Raw genomic sequence first — 16,498 nt, forward strand, 5'->3', positions numbered from 1 at the left:
AATTCTCCCCAGCTTCCCTGCTTCTGAGACTCCCACGTCTAACTTGCCCTCAGAGCCACCCCGCGCTGCTCTCCTAGGACAGCTCCTCGTGGCACTCCCCTCACCCAAATCCTGCAGTTACTCCCCAGTGCTGGTAAAATGGCATGCAGGCTTCTTGGCCCTGTCTGTCCTCCACGCTCAAGGTGGACTCCACGCCCCTCTGCTCTCTCGGGCACTCTTCCTGAAGTTTTCTTGACCATAGCAACTCTGCTGAGGCCCAGTGCTCATTAGGTCCACAGTGACCTACCCTTTTTCCTTTGTCCCTGTTTTTCCCTTGTCCCCAGAACCACAGTCCTCCAAGCCCGACTGATCCCTGGTCTCTTCCCCTGCCGCCCCCACTGCTGCATCCCCTTGTATAGGCTCTCTGAAGCTGGCTTGCTGGGTTCTTGGTGGACTCGTGTCTTCTCTCCCCTGCTGCCTGCAGGAGCAGAGCAGGGAGGTCACCTTGGTCTATGGTGCCCTGGTTCGTCTCTCTCTGGAGTAGGGCATGTATACCTAGGTATGTTCATGTCACCCTCACATCCTCCTGCCACCTGGCTCCCGTGCCAGGGACTTGGCTCACCACTGCCACACACCTCTGCCCAGCAGTGCCCAACCAAGGCCAGGTGACTGGCTGTCACTGCTGTCCCCAGTGAGACAGATGGTTTGGAGAATCCAGGGAGAGAAGGGGACAGAGCTGAGCTGATACTGCAGACAGTCACAGCTGTATGTGCCACTTGCCGTTTATTGAGGCGCACACTCGCCCTCTCCAGGGAGGGCGCTGGGTGCCCCCCTAACTGTTCCCTTCTCTCGCAACCAGGCCCTGTAGGTTCCCGGTGGCGAGACTATGGTGCCTTGGCCATCCTCATGGCAGGAATTGCGTTTGGCTTTCACCAGCTCTACAAGGTAGGTCGTCTTCCCAGAGGCTGCAGGTGCTCCACCTGCTGCCCTTGGCATGCAGACCCTTCTCCTGGTCCTTGGTTCACCTCCTGTGTGGAGGTGCTGCCCCCGGGGTGCTCAGCCCCGCAGCACACTGAGGCTACGGGCTCAGGAGGGAATGCCCCTCGGGTGGGGAGGCCTGGCAGGCACAAGCCCCTCCTCTCCTGCTCCCACCTCCAGCCTACTCACAGGGTGACCTGGAGGCCTGTCCATTGCAGTCTGGGTCGGGTACTTAGAACCTCTAACGAGTGGTGTGTAACTTTGTGAGGGACAGAATAACTTGGTTAAGAGCATGGACACTGGAGCCCAGCTGCCTGTGTTGAACCCTCGCTCTGGCCCTTGGAAACTGACCACAGGCTCATCTGTAAAATAAGGATAAAACAGATGGTCCCCAACTTATGAGGTCGCCTCTGCAATGGTGTAGAAGCATACCCGTGCAGCCATTGTTGTGTATCTTCAGTGCAGGATTCAGTAAATGACAGGAGACTGTCAGCCTTTTACTGTAAGAGAGACTGTTAGATGACTTGGCCACCTGCTGGCTAACGTGTGTGTTTGGAGCACGCTGAAGGTAGCATGGGAAGGAGGTGGGGCACACTGAGTCCTTTTGGATGTCCCCTGGATCACTGCGAAGTGACTCCCTCTCGTCATAGTTGAGGAGGAAGTGCGGTACCTGCTTTATGAGGTCGTCATGAAGAGCACAGGAAAGAACTGAGAAAAGCGCCCAACTCACTGGAAGCACCCCAAACGCCATTGTTCTACCTTAGTGTTTAAAGCCAGGTTAGGGAACCTCAGCGTGATGTGTTCATGGGATTGCCTTGTCTTCTAGGGTCTGGGTTGGCACGTATAATGTAGGTGTCTTGAGCAGAGTTCGTTGCTTACCACAGAACCTAGGCACCAAGCGAACATTTACTTTGTTGACACAGTGAAAAGGCCCAACTTGGATCTGAAGAAATGAGTCTTTTCTAGAAGGTGAAGAGCCAGGTTGGGTCCCAGATCAAGATCTGCTCACCCTGGAGAGAAGCCCCTTTCTCTCCCAAGGCCATCCAGGACCTGCATGAATTCCAGACTCACCATTGTAACTTTTAGCACGTGAGATGCATTTAAACCTTGCACCCTGGGATTCTTAGTTTTTGGTTTAATACAAAAGCTAATGGTGGAGTTGTAGCAGAATATAATTTTTTTCAGTGTAACATCTGTTGCTATAGTTGAAAATTGCCATGCAGAAATCCAGAAGCAAAATGTTCTGGGTCCTGGGACTCCTTCCTCCGAGTGGATGTTGCCCATTCTTTGTGTGTGGACATCATCTTTAAAATCACTGACACAGACAGACACCAGGAAGGATAAGACGCCAGCACACAGTCTTGTACTGAGTGCCCTGGCCCTATGAGCAGCACCTAATCGCCATGTGCCCCCAGTGCAGGACCTGAGGGGAGCAGGCAGCACAGCCCCTTGGTTTGGATGTACCACAGAGCTGTTGTCCCCTGTTTCCACAGAGCTTGGGTCTCTCACCTGTTTTATAAAAGAAGAAAGACATTGAAATGTCATTCATAACGGTGACTCAGAATTTCTGGAACAGAGCTGGGCACAGTGGAGCATACCTGTAATCCCAGCAACATGGGAGGCTAAGGCAGGAGGATTGCAAGTTCAAGGCCAGCCTCAGCAATTTCAGCAAGACCCTAAGCAACTTAACTTAGGTCTCTCAAAATTCAAAATAAAGAAGAGCTGGGGATGTAGTTAAGTGGTAAAACACCTCTGTATTCAATCCCTAGTACTAGAAAAGAAAAAAAGAGTTTCTAGAACATTTGCTAATAGTTTCTTTAAATTAAACACAGAAAAAAAAAAAAAAAAAAGTGGGAAGAAGCAGTCCTGGTTGTACACATACCCAGGCCTTGGCTGGGCAGGGGATGTGCTGCTTCCCTTGTCATTCTGACCTCGGAGATGGTGCTCAAGCTTGTTTACATGTATGAGAATTCCTTGACTTTTACACTTAGGGAGTTTTCCTCCTGGAATATCAGGCTACATTGGATGAGTTTTAGCTCAGTTGTGAGTAATAACTCACACAGTGGCTGAAAAGCACTTTGCAAAATAGAAAACGCTCTACACTTAAGCTGAATGATGGTCTTCACTTAGGAGTCACTCCTGAAATGAGCTCTCCCACAAACCCCTCATGAGGGGCCTTCTCCTTCCCCAGCACAGGAGCCTTAATGGAGAGGTTTCCATCTGTTTTCCGCTCTGGGCCCAGATCGTCTAAGAACTAAAGTGCCCTTCAGTTGCCCCTGCCAGGCCCCCGTGCTGGCTCTAGCACCCTACTTTTCAAATTGCAGTGGGTCCCGTTCCCCTCCCACCGGGGACCTGGTCTGCTGGCCTGCTCTTTAGGGTTGCCGCCGCCTCTCTCCCACCGCCTGCTGCCTGCCTCCATTCCGTCCTGCCTGTTGGAGGCCCGACCGCAGGGTGTCAGCTGTGCCCCTGCCTTCTTCTTGGTGCTCAGAGGACCGGGTCTTAGGGGTTCTTGTTTGATGGCACCACAGCCACCAGACGAAGCTTATTCCCTGGGGCACCTGGGAGAAGTGAGTCGTTTGTGAAGGAGGCTGCTTCCGAAGATTCAGCCTCGGTTTAGCAAAGGCCAAGGTGACCTCTCCACAGTGTTGCGAGGCCACAGTGCCATCCCCTACTGAGCCAGGGCCCTGAAGTCTGCTGTTGATTTTTCTCTAGGTTTTGGAGTAATGTTTTGTTCATTTAATTTTAATAATTTGTTTTTGAATGGGTGAAATGAGGCTGCCAATGGCATGATGTTCCTGCATATCCTTCTACATTTCTATCTTACAACTTTTAAAGTAGAATTTAGAATTCCTGTCGTAGAGAGTATAATATCACATTACAGCCAGACTGGGTTTCCTGCAGCTGGGCCACAGTGGAGCTTGCCTGGCGGGTGCCAGGCCCTGGGTTCCGTCCCCAGCACATGCATGCACGCACACACACACACTGGTTTTCTTCCACCCTGTTCTCTCCTGATCCTCGTCCTTATTCAGGCAGACTTGGGGGTGGTTATGATCACAGTCTCATAACTTTTTTCAAGTGTTCTGTTTGCTTACGGAATGCCGGGGTTCCCCAAACCTGGGGAGGACTCAGGGAAGTTGGGTGGCGGGGTCTGAGAGATGGAGGTCAGGCACCAAGCATGCCGCTCCCGCCCGGCTGCTTCTTGCAGAAGTACCTGCTGCCCCTCATCCTGGGCGGCCGCGAGGACAGGAAGCAGCTGGAGAGGATGGCGGCGAGTCTCTCGGAGCTGAGTGGCAGCGTGGCCCAGACAGGTAAAGATTAATGACTCCATCAAGTCACCCCTCAAAGCCTTCTCCTCGCAGCCCCTCCGCGCCCCCCCCTCCGTCTCCACTTTATGTGGTGACTTCATTTATCTGCTCTGAGAATCTGTTCACATTTGCAAATGAAGCCGCCGTCATTTCGGTTTAATTTGAAATTGCTTGTTTACTGTCGGCGCGGCCTCAATTAATTATGTTTTTACGGAAAGGCTCCCAACCTCAGAATATTAATAAGGGGAATAAAATGACAGCCTTTCTAAGGGCTGTAAAGTTCATTTTTAATTTCTGCTTCTATGAGGTTTTCAGGGGGGTTTTCAGTGATTTTCCCCCTTCCCTCTAAGAATCCAACGCGGGGTCAAGAGAGTCTGTAATTACTGTGGCTCCCGGGACCCCGGCCACCTCCTCTGTTATCGACTCCACAGGGCTGGCGTTCATTACCCGCTGCCCCAGCGATGGCCCAGATTAGCTGGGACCTGTCGCGCCGGAGGTGGCTTTCCTCCTTTCTAAACTTGTTTATCCGGTGGAGGCTCTACGTCTAAAACCCTGAGGCAGGCGGCAGAGCCTCCTGGCCTGGGCAGCCCGTGTCTCTCAGGGGACTTCGTGAAGTCCTCAGAAATCCTCTAGTACATATCTGTCACACTGGTATTTTGTCCTAGGAGAGTGACACAGCGATACCTGGTCCCAGGGGCCACGTGACAGCGGGGGACTAGGCAGGCAGCCTCAGGTGGGGATGAGATAAGGAGGAGCGCCATAGACAGAGTCGCAGTTTCACTACTTGTGGACGTGGCAGGAGCCCAAGCCTCGGCCCTCCCAGGGCTGGATGTCCCCCGAGCTCCCAAGGTCATGGCAAGGCCCATGAGACGAGTGATGCTGTGCGACTGGGGTCGGGAGAGCCAGGCACGTCACAGCCAGACGTGATCAGAGGGGAGAGGCTGTGGATGGATGGACTATTGGCCACAGCTACGCACAGTAGAAAGATGAAGTGGAGGGACTGAGGTTAGGCGCTGTCAGGTGGATCACAGGGCGCAGGGGAATTACCTGGGTTGCGGGGTGGGGGCGGGGCCTGCAGATAAATGAAGCACAGCAGATTCAGGGCAGCTCACAGGTGTGCGGACTGAGGAGGGAACCTGCGGGCACTGACTTACCAGACTCCACACTCTCTTCCCCAGTGACTCAGGTACAGACGACATTGGCCTCTGTCCAGGAGCTGCTGAGACAGCAGCAGCAGAAGGTCCAGGAGCTGGCCCACGAGCTGGCCGCTGCCAAGGTACTTGTCTCTGGGCCCCTGGGTTCCCCAGGCCTGTCCTGTCCTGCACAGCTCTTTGTCCTGGTCCTGTGCCCCATTTGTTGTCCTCCAAGGTCTGACTGTCCTCCACCTGCCATCTGGTCTCACACAGGTGATGCTGCTGTCTAACCTTTTCTTGTGGAAAAGGGAGGGATCACCGGGCACGCAGCATGGCGGTTAACCATTGAGGCCTCCCTTCCTGTCAGTCACCTCACAACAGGAGGAGGGAGAAAAGCTGCCCTTTCCCAGCTCTGATGACAGCCACACCCCACGGCTCTGGAGACCATCACTGTAGATGCGGGATAGTGTCTGCCTGTTGGGCAGCAAGTCCACAGGAGGATACAAGGGGCAGAAGGTGCAGTCTCCCAGCAACCCTTGCCCCTGCCCAGGCACATGGACTGACCTTGCCTTAGCAGGCAGTTTCTCTAACACCAGGCGCACGGGCTTGGGAACCAACCAGGATTGACTGAGGCTGTTTTCCACACCTTACTGCCCACATCTCAGCAGTCTCAGCAATATCAGACCAGACTGCAGGGTCTGCCTGCGGGGTGGAATCCTCACTCGTGCTTGCTGGCTGTGGGACCACAGGACCACTTGACCTCTCCAAGTCTTCCTCGTCTGTGCAACGGAGCCCTGATGGTTCCTGCTCTGTTGGGCTGTCGATGTGCTTGGGACAGGGCCTGGCTTCCGTCAGGTCTCAGGGTGGCAGGCCTGTGTCCACGGGTGTATGATAGTGTCGCTGGGTCTTAGGGAGACGGGGCCCAGGAGACGTGGTCCCGTGGCTCCATACTGTCCTCCAAAGGGTCTCACCAATCTGCTCTGCTAAGGGAAGACGCCTTCAATTTGCCAGACCAGGAAAATGGGTTGCTTTCTGCTTCTGACAGTCTGAGATGCCTCATGTGGAGACCCCAGAATCCCTCCTAATGTCTGCCGCCCACACAGGCTCTGCCTCACCCCCTCAGGTGGCTGCAGCCCCCACCCACTCCATTATCTTTTGGGTTAGTGGCCTGTCAATGGCCAGCAGCCATTCCGGAAATTGGAAAAACTGCTTTCAGGTCTTAAGCATTGAGATTAAGACCACATGTTGAATTCGAAGGCGGTGGGGTGGACTTGTCCTGGTGCCTGAGATGGCCCCACAGAGTGCCTCCACTTGCTGCTCCCAAGGGCCCGACCTCTCTCTTCCTCTTGGTGCTGAAGCGGGGCTCCCAGGCCTCGCATCCAAACATGTGTGAGGGCTTTGGTTACCCCATAAACCAGACTCAGGGCTGTGTTTTCTCAGCTGTAATGTTAGTTTTTATATCTGGCTTCCAAACTCCTACTGGAGCACTGTAAAAAATTAAAAAGAAGAGCTTTAAGTAATTAAAAAAAACCTACATAAAACTGAAGGCTGTGAGTTTTCTACAACTGTTTTTTAAAGAGACTGGCTAAAAAGCCCCAGATGTCAGATTTTATTTCTGAATCTTGGCATCTGGCAGCATGTGCGTTTGGAAATTGGAGTCCTTCGCAGGCCAGGAGTGGAAGTCGCTCCTGGTTGATGGGCTGCTATAGCTTCCAGGTCTCGAGGGAGCCAGAGCAGTGGCTTCTGGGCCCTTGCTGTCTGGTGGTCTGGAGTGGGGACCCTGCAGAGTTGTGTGTGAGGGTGGCAGACATGTTCCCAGTTCCCCTCTGGGCAGCCCCAGCTGGGCTGTGTGCTGGGTCGGCCTCCAGGGGCCACTGTGCATCAGCCAGTGGGGAAGAACCAGGGTCACCTCACCCCAGGGGCACTTAGGGAAGCACAAGCCTCAGCACCTGGTGACCTTGCCTTGAGGACCGCAGAGGCCGCCTCAGCCCAAGGGGTGCAGGCGCCTGAGCTGAGATGGCCTGGCTGGGATCGGCCCCCAGATAGCCACCACACACACTGTGGTGGGACTGGCTCTCCCCTTGTCCACGGCTTGGGCTCTGTCTTGTCTAGGTCCCTGCTCAGCGGCCAGCAGGAGCTCCTGACAGGGTTTGCCGAAAGCCAGGTGTGGCAGCCCTGTGTGCTAGGAGGTGCTCTCCTGGCTTGTCTGGGGACAGGGCAAGGGCACAGCCCAGGGACACCAGAGTCATCCCAAAGGAGGGATGTGAATGGGTAGCGTGGCCTGCGGGTGACTTTGTGTACAGGGAGGAGCAGTCCCAGGACGTCCTCTGGCCCCCAGGAGCCTCTGGAGACCAGACCTCACGCATCAGGGGCAGGAGGTCCCCAGCAACCCTGAGCAGCCCTGACCCCGACACTCCAGTGTGACTTCCCGGCTCAGGGACACCAGTGTTGACTGCCTGGCTCCGCCCCCACTCACTTCCATGGGGGTATTTCTTTTGGAAGGAGCAGAATTTAGTTTTTATTGTTTGGTGGTGTTTTCATGAGCCTTTCAAACACTCAGATGCTCACTCTGGCAGCCCCCTGCCCGCCCCTGGTGTCACCCTGCTTCCTATAGATACCACAGTGTGTCTCCCCAAAAGATGAGAGCTCGCGCCTCATTTTACTTCACCTACCCACAATGCTGTGGTGCTGCCTGAAAGATGAGCTCCTCATGTCACGGACATCCAGTCCCCGGGAGTGTGGGTTTAAGGGAGTCCCCACAGCAGTGCCAGGCCCTTCACGTGGGGTCACTAGGCTGTGCACAAGACACAAAATGCCCAGCTGCTGTTGCCATGCAGGGTGCTCTTGAGCCACACCCTGCCCTCAGGCTGGTGTGGGTGTGCCACTGACCTGCACCCCTGTGTTTTGACTTTCAGGCCACCACATCCACCAACTGGATCCTGGAGTCCCAGAATATCAACGAACTCAAGTCAGAAATTAACTCCTTGAAAGGGCTTCTTTTAAATCGGTAGGTGAGAAGGCTCGGCTCTGTCTGTCTCCATCCCTGCTCGGGCGGCGAGCAGGAGCTCCTGGGCTGGCCAGCTGCCGCGGGAGGGCTCTGCTCCCCCGGCTCCGGCTCCCCAGGCTCCGGCTCCCCAGGCTCGCCGGCTTCTGACTGAGCTGTGGGATTCTGGCACCAAGTCTGGAGACCTGGGAGCATCCACTTCCCTCTCCAGGGGCCCTTCTCACTCCAGGGCTGACAGTCCACAGCACCCACAAGGGTTTTGAAGTAGCAGTGGTTCTCGGGACCTCTCAGGGCCGGGACAGTGGGCACTTGGCACTCCCACTTGGCTCCTCCTGAGGCAGGGGCTCCTAGAGGCCAGCCACCCTCCCCCTTCCTGAGCCAGGCAACCTCAAGGACAGCTTTATCCAGAGGAAGTCACAGTGAGGGCCACAGAGGATGAGGAGCTGTGCAGTTGAAGGCCTGGGCAGAACGGTCCTCGCCTGCCCCCACCCTCCTTGGTGCCCCTCTGCTGTCCCTCCATAGTGACAACACATTGTCACTAGTGCAACCCTGATTATAAGGTGGCCAGCTTTCCTTGGTTTGCCCAGGCCTGTCCTGATCTTAGAGCTGGAAGTCCAGTGTCCCAGGAGCCTCTCTGTCCCGGGAGACCAGGAAGAACGGTCATCCCACACGAGTGGCACTCTGGCAGGCCTTGCCTGGACACTGTCCTTTCTCTGCTGGACCTGGGCTTCACTGGTGCCCCATGTGGGCCTTCATAGGGGTCAGGGATGGGAGATGTAGGGATCTTGTGGCTCCAAGGAAGAGAACCCTGTTTTCCAGCCCCTCGCTCCCTATCCTCCCTGAGCAAGAGAACATGTCCTCAGGACAGCTGTAGGTGAGCTCCGGCCCGAGGGTTTTCAGGAGAAGAAACCTTTTCTGGACTCGCGGTGGGAGAGATGCAGGCCGCTGGGTCACACGGAGCCAAGGAAACTGCAAGTTGGTTCCTGGCTGTTGTGTCACCGTGGCCAACGAAGGCTGGTGTGCGCCCCACGCTGTGTCTGAGGTGGAGGCTGCTCCTGAGGCCACGCTGGTGGGACAGGGCAGCCCAGCATGGGAACAGGGCTTTGTCCCCTTGGCCCTTGAAGAGATGGGCCTGCATGTCACAGAACCTCTTTTCTAAGCAGTCACCAAGTAGGCCTGGCCCCCTGGGTCTCCCCTGGCGTGAGCTTTGGTCAGGACTGGCTGCTGGCCCAGGGCCTAGAAGGGAACACGGAAGCAGAGAGGGCCACCTGGCTCTTGGCTCTCGAGAGCTGGGCTCAGAGGTCTAGCGTTGTGCACCAAGTTGCCCTCCTGGTGCTGATGTCTGAGCCTTGGCCAGTGGCCAGGTCCCTGCTGCTACCTTCTGCCCAGGCCACAGACAAGTTAGTGTCGAGGTCCGTGTCCCGAGTCCTGATCCCCTTCCAGCTCCTGCTTCCTCCCTTTTCTGGCCACTGGGATGGAGGCAGGGACAGTGCTGGGGATCAGGAGCATGGCCAGCCTCCCTTGAGGCTGGGGAGGCCCTGGAGCCCCTGTGCAGCCAGGTGTCCTGTTGGCAGCAAGGTCTCCTAGCCCCCTTCTTGGCTGATCCAGCCTCCGTTGGGCCAGGAGGCTTTGTTCCCGCGAGGAGGGGAGGGAGGTTCCCTGCTGGGAATACCTAGGGGGACTTTCCCACACGGCTCTTGGGGGCCCATAGGGGAGCCAGGCCTAGTCACCAACCTCCTCTGTCCTGTCCCTTCTCTGCCAGGAGGCAGTTCCCACCGTCCCCGTCAGCCCCGAAGATCCCCTCCTGGCAGATTCCAGTCAAGTCACCGTCGCCCTCCAGCCCCGCGGCCGTGAACCACCACAGCAGCAGCGACATCTCACCAGTCAGCAATGAGTCCACCTCGCCCTCGCCCGGGAAGGAGAGCCACAGTCCCGAGGGCTCCACAGCCACTTACCACCTGCTGGGCCCCCAGGAGGAAGGCGAGGGCGTGGTGGACGTGAAGGGCCAGGTGAGGATGGAGGTGCAGGGCGAGGAAGAGAAGAGGGAGGACAAGGAGGACGAGGAGGACGAGGAGGACGACGATGTGAGCCATGTGCGCGAGGAGGATGTCCTGGGGGTGCAGAGGGAGGACCGCCGGGGTGGGGACGGGCAGATCAACGAGCAGGTGGAGAAGCTGCGCCGGCCTGAGGGCGCCAGCAACGAGCGCGAGCGGGACTAGGACGCCCCATTGCCACTGGCCAGCGGGCCCCGGGCTCTGGCTCTGGGCGCGGTGGAGCACCTGTCCTTGGCTGCAGCAGCGTGGGGGGTGCTTCTGCCCACTCGCTGGGTCTCCCCTGAGCAGCGCCCCAGGCCCAGCACCCTCCACTCAGCTCAGCCCAGCCGGTGGCTTTGGCCTTCCTCAGAGCTAGGCCGGGGACAGCGGGACCTCTGAGCCCCTACCCAGCCCCCCGGCGAGGGTCTCGACCACATGACACCGTGCATGGCAAGAGCTTGTGGGGTCACCTTCCGCCTCCTTGTGGGGAGAAGCGCATCCCCTTGGGCTCTGCGGTCCCTGCTCTGTCCTCTGGGCCTGTCCTGTGGCTCTTTCTTTGCTCTGTTTCCAAAAGCCAGAGTCCTGGACTCGCTGTCCCTCGGCGACAGCCTGCCAGGTCCTGCCTGACGGACGGGCACCTGTCCCCAACCCAGCCCTACGTGCCCTGCCATCCTCCCCAACTGCGCTTCTGACTGTCCTCGTGGCCACGTTGTGGTTCCGCTAATCCCGTGGTGAGACCTGATGTCGCTCTACGGCAGAGCCGGACAGCAGGGCCTTCCTGACCAACAGCCACGTCTGTCCTTTCCACCAAGGAACGTGTTCATTGTGTGATCATGTATAGATTTCAGGATATAAGCTATGATTGTACATAATTGTAATAAAACGAGTTGCCACTATTTAATTCCTGCCTACGGCCCCCTGTCTGCCGATGGCTCTCTGCCCCTGGGCAGTGCTCAGAAGCTCCCCCAGGTGAGCCACCAGGAAGGGCCAGAGGGACATGGGGAGGACCAGGGGCCTGGGCAGCCTCTGCCTTCCCGACCCCAGGGGCCCTCCCCCGGCTGCTCACGGAGGGGCTGCTTCCTGGTGCGGAGTCCGCGGGGGCGACCTTCCCGGCAGCAGAAGCCGCGGTGGCTGTGAGGAGACCTGTGCATAGCGGAGCTTGGCGAGCTGCTTCCTTAAATGGATGCGCGCTCCCCAGGAGCCTGTCCTCCTCTCCTCGCCCTCCCTGCCTCCCGTAACCTTCACAAGCACTGAGCTGAAACCAGAGCCAGGAGCTCCTGCCAAGGGCCGCGCGCTGCTTGTCTGGGTGGGTCCTGGGCTGTGGGCACTGTCCTGTCTGTGCCTCGTGTGGACACACAGCCTAGAGGGCACAGGCTGCAGCCACCACTGCAGGTGGCCACACAGGCCCCTGGCCAGGCTGGCCACTGTCTTGGGGAGGAAGATATGCCAGCCCAGCTGGGGCGCTTGGCCTCGGGCAGTTTTATCCCAGGAGAGAGATGTCACGCCCCTGCTGCAGACCCACTGAGGCAGCAGTGGCCCTGACCCATCTGGCCCTGGCTGGCAGGCTTGTCCTCCGTCCCATAACTTCTCATGACTCTGCTCTGGTCTGCTTCTCTGGCTGTGCAGTCCTTGGGGACCAGGAGAGCCAGGTGGGAGCCATCCCTGCACATGTCCTCTTGCTTTGTCCCCTGCCTCCTTGCATCTCTGAGAATCAGCTCCTGGGGTGACCAGCCTTCCTAGGAGAGGGGGTCCTGCTTTCCCAGGGACCAAGGAATCCCAGCCTTGGTGGCCGGGCAGACTGACCTTGGCTGCACCAGCAGAGGGCAGGACTTGGTCCCGCCATGGCAGCTGGTGACAGGGCTTCCCCCTCTGACTGCTGTGTTGCTGTTCCTCCATGGTGAGTGAGGACCCCTTGGTTTGATCACCATTTGTCATAGCTGTTAACTTCTGAGGCCCCTCCTAGTGAGACCAGAGAGCAGACATCCTGGGACAGAGACTTACCAGGGGAAGTGGAGCAGAGGAGGAGAGGTGCTGGCCATGACCAGGACCGCCTGTCCTCCTCCCCCTGAGAGCTGGCCCTGAAAGGGGGCTCACTGGGTGCCTGTGCCCAGCCCAGGGGGTCAGCAGGGTTGAGAGCCTGGGCCCTGAGGCCTTTGCCCCTCAGGTCCTGAGCAGCACGTCTGTTTTTGAGGACAGAGTCTGGCGTGACTTCAGGGAGAGGAAAGCCCCTCCCCAGAACGGTCTGAGTGCTGCCTAATAAAGGCACTGCTGGACCAGGGCGAGCAGCCCTTTGAAAAAGCCTTTCATTAGAAAAATAATGCATTTCATCCAAATAAGGTAAAAATATTTGGAATGGGGCAGAAGTGAGCAGCAGGCAGCCCTGTCAGGCCCTTTCTGGAAGGAGTAGATTATTAAACTCAATTACAATGTCTTTATAAAGTGTCGTTTAGGAACGGCCTTCCCAGTGCCTGGAGGCCACGGGCCAGCTGTGCTGACCCTGCATGGGCTCCCCTCGGACCCTGGGGCCTCCCTAGTACTGGGTGACTCGTTGGATCTCCCTTGGACAAGGGCATCCTTGGGAGGGACAGGGTCCCTCACTTGGCTTCTGAGCAGCCCAGGAGGAGGCCAGGCCAGGCCAGGAGCATCCTGGGGCTCACTGTGGGCCTGACCCGCCTGCAGGGAGGCCATGAGCCAGGACCAGAGCCAGTCGCCCCCGTCTGCGACCCGTGTCCCGTGCCCCGGGACCCTTGGGTGGGTAAAGGGGGCGTTCTGTGTCACGGGAAGGGGCTTCCAAGTTTGTGTCCACGAGTGTTGACGTCTTCTTCTTGGGCTGATGAGGACGACCAGCCCGTCGCCTGCTGCTCGGTCTTCAGTTTTGCCCTGCTTCTGTGGTGTGTCTCGTTATTTGTTTTTAAAATAAAAACAGGAAGCTCCTCCTCAGTACCGTGTGATTTGTCTGTCCTACTGAACAGTGGCCTGTGACCGACCTCTGGGTCCCCGCACCCAGCTGGGACGGGGAACCCCCACCGGCCCCCCACCCCAAAGCCCATGGGGGAGGAGGGCAGGGGTCCTCCAGAGTGAGCCGAACCCTCAGCGGGGCCAGAGAAGGTTGGGGGGCTCTGGGGCAGTGCAGAGGTGCCCGTGAGACTCCTTAGGTGAAGCGCCCACTCCGCACTTGAGCTGGGCCTGGGGCAGGCCGCCTGTCCCCGAGCCTGCCAGCCTCTCCAAGCTCGTTCTTATCAGAATGAGGGTGAAGCCTCAGCCAGCGTTTTGAGGCGATTTGACCCGAGGCCTCTGAGAGCCGGGGCGCTTCTTCCGTCTGGCGCTTCAAGTCCTCGCCTCCTCCGATGGGTGGGGTTTATCATCGCCGTCGCCATCAGGGGAGGCCTGAAGGCTTCCTTTCTCCGGGACAAGGGCTGCACAGAAGGACGTCCTCGTAGTGACAGACACAGGGGCCCGGGGTTTACCAGTAACCCAGCTGCTGTGGCCAGGGCGGAGGCCAGCCTGGGCAGCATTGTGAGACCCTTCAGCACGAGTCGGAAATGCAAGTCAGATCCGTTCAGCACACCTGTCCCACCTGAGGTACACCCGTCCCACCCAACCTCCCAGCATGGCTTCGGGTTGTCGTCTGCGTCATCGTGGCCTGGCCGATCCCATGGGATCTGGATGCAGTAGCTGGGAGAAGATCCAAACCCGAAATCTGAAGTAAGGTTTCCAGTGACTGAGTGGCTGTGAGTGGGGCCGCTACAGTGGCAGGACCTGGGCTGCTGCTGGCTCAGGGTCACCCGACCCACGGCCCGGGTTCCACTTCAGAGGCTGTGTGGACCCCACATGTGGTAGTTGCCTTGGGCAGGCCCCCGAGACAGGAAGTTTCAGGAAATTTCGGGGCAGGGTTGTCGGGGAGTCTTTGGTGGGAAGTGGGGACTCCTTCCAGTGGTGTGGGCTCGTGGGACCTTGAACAGTCGGGCTTGGCTGCATGAGCTGCCCTCTGCCTCCTGGCCTTTCTGGGGGCCTCTGGGAGCCACTTCCTGTCTGATCTGCCCCAGAGGGTAGGGCAGCCCCTCCCAGGGAAGGTGGTGGCTTCTCTTCGTTCCTGGCAAGGTCCCCAGATTCCTCCCAGTGCTTTCAAGGGGCCCTGTGGCCAGTCCTGCTTCTCAGAGGTCTGACCTGGACTGGGACAGTGGTGTTTTCTTCCCTCTCCTGAGCCCTGGCCCTGGGCCAAGGCCACCTCTGGAACCAGTTCTGTCCCTCATAACAGTGATAGACAACCTGCCTTGCCCAGTGTCACTGTGGGGAGGGGCCTGGTCACCGCGCTCAGCCAGGAGCCTGTGGAGCTGGTTCTGGCTCCTGCCAGAGGCTCCACAGCTCTTGAATGCCCACTTGGGTGTCGACTCCGCACAGCACCACCGCTAATTAAAGCCCAGAAGGAAAACGTGCTCCGCTGCATTTCCTACCAAGCCACGTGCGCTCCCTGGGCCCAAGCCCACTGCCTGCTGCCCGAGGGCTCGGCAGGCTCCCCACTGGCTGAGTGGGTGCAGGTGGGTGGGCCCTTCTTCCTGCCCTCCAGGGGCAGCAGCCTGTTTGCTCTCTGAGTCTTTCTGGAGGGGCGCTCTGAGACCCAGTTCCCCTTCCCTGAACCCTGTCAGGAGGCTGGCTGGGCAGCTGGTCTCACCTGCTCTCCCCTGGGTGTGTGGCTCTGCCAAAATCCATCCCGGCCCAGAAGATCTGGGGATAGGAGAGGAGTAGGTAGTTTGGGGGTCTGGTTGAGGTCATCAAGTCTCTGGCTCCCAGGAGTCCAAGTGCTGCCCCCTCCCTGTGGCCCTGCCCTGCTGCCCATTGCTTGGTGCCCAGAGGGAGCCCTGTGGCCGTGCCACCCACAAACCCACTCCCTGCCTCCTTCAGGCCCCACAGGAGGCTGCAGCCCACCAGGGCCTGCGAAGCTCCAATAATGGCTTTCATTTGTTGAACTTGCGTTTTATTCCATAAATTAGTCACTGTTTTATTTAACAGAATCAAGATATCCACAAGCAATAGGCGAGTTCCAACTTGAACATTTTAATAAGACTGAAAAAAGTCTATATTTTCATGTCTGTTACGAACATATTTATGTAAATAGCCTATGGGCCGAGTTCCAGGAGGATGGCAGAGAGGGAAGGGCCCGTGTGCGGGGCGGGCTGGCCAGAGAGGCCTTGTGGTAGGGAGTGACACCGAGCTGGGCACTGAGGGAACAGGCTGCTCCACTGTGGTCCCCAAGCGGCGGGCTGGCGCCCAGGCATGCCAGGTGCAGGGAGGGGGATGAGTGCGCCTCAAGGACCAGCCTCCAGAGCCCCTCGGAGAGTGGACGGCCAGCCAGCTGCTCTTCATCGTGGGGAGAGAGCTGCTCCACATACGTCCACTCCTGGGGGCGTTGAACCAGCTCAGGGCAGGCCAGCCAGGATGGTGCGGACGACACTGTGCGATGAGGGCCATCGGAAGCACCAGGCACATGGGAGCCGCCGCGGCGGCGGCTCCCTGAACGTCCAAGGGAGCCGCCGCCAGAGCCTGTAGCTCAGGCCCTGGCCTGGAGGCTACAGACCCAGGAACCGGCCCCTCTAGCTCTGCCATGCGCGCTCCAAGCAGGATCCTCGCCAGCATCCGGACTGGATCCGGGTACGCGCCGTTCCCAGCCTGGGCAGGTCCCTGCAGGAAGGAGGAAGGAGCTAAAGGAGGGGCTGCAGGGTGACCCTGCCAAGCCCTGGCCCAGGAGCCCTGGCTAGGACAGGGCAGGATGGGGGCTTGGGCAGGCCAGATGGCTCTGCCTGGGGGTGGCTCCTGAGCCTCAACCTGGGGTTCAGGTAGGCCCAGGGTTGGGGGAGACCACCCTGAGCAGGGCAAGGCCCGAGTCCCCTCTGTCACCAGCAAGCTGGAAGAACCTGGCCCAATGCCCAGGGGCAAAACTGGTCTGTTCCCCATGTCCCGCCAGGCTTGCAGGTGATCAGCTCCCGCCTCCCTTCCCTTCCCTGGCACATGGAACAGCCTTGCTTGCTCCACCCGACATCGCTGGGTCTCACCCAGCCGCATGGGGGT

The 16,498-nt window shown here is 58.3% G+C and overlaps 1 protein-coding gene across 2 annotated transcripts in view; it reads left to right on the forward strand.

Moving 5' to 3' along the window:
- Positions 1–13,372, forward strand: part of PEX14 (peroxisomal biogenesis factor 14) — a 141,017-nt gene extending 127,645 nt beyond the window's left edge. For both annotated transcript variants that reach the window (XM_079143193.1, XM_079143194.1), the window contains exons 5-9: positions 839–924; positions 4,163–4,265; positions 5,441–5,538; positions 8,311–8,402; positions 10,162–13,372. In XM_079143193.1, the coding sequence (XP_078999319.1) occupies positions 839–924; positions 4,163–4,265; positions 5,441–5,538; positions 8,311–8,402; positions 10,162–10,618 (836 nt within the window). In that variant the 3' untranslated portion in view covers positions 10,619–13,372. The remainder of the gene's footprint in view (positions 1–838; positions 925–4,162; positions 4,266–5,440; positions 5,539–8,310; positions 8,403–10,161) is intronic.
- Positions 13,373–16,498: the final 3,126 nt, after the last annotated feature.

The sequence above is a fragment of the Sciurus vulgaris genome (assembly GCF_902686455.1).
Source record: "Sciurus vulgaris genome assembly, chromosome: 1".
Taxonomy (NCBI): domain Eukaryota; kingdom Metazoa; phylum Chordata; class Mammalia; order Rodentia; family Sciuridae; genus Sciurus; species Sciurus vulgaris.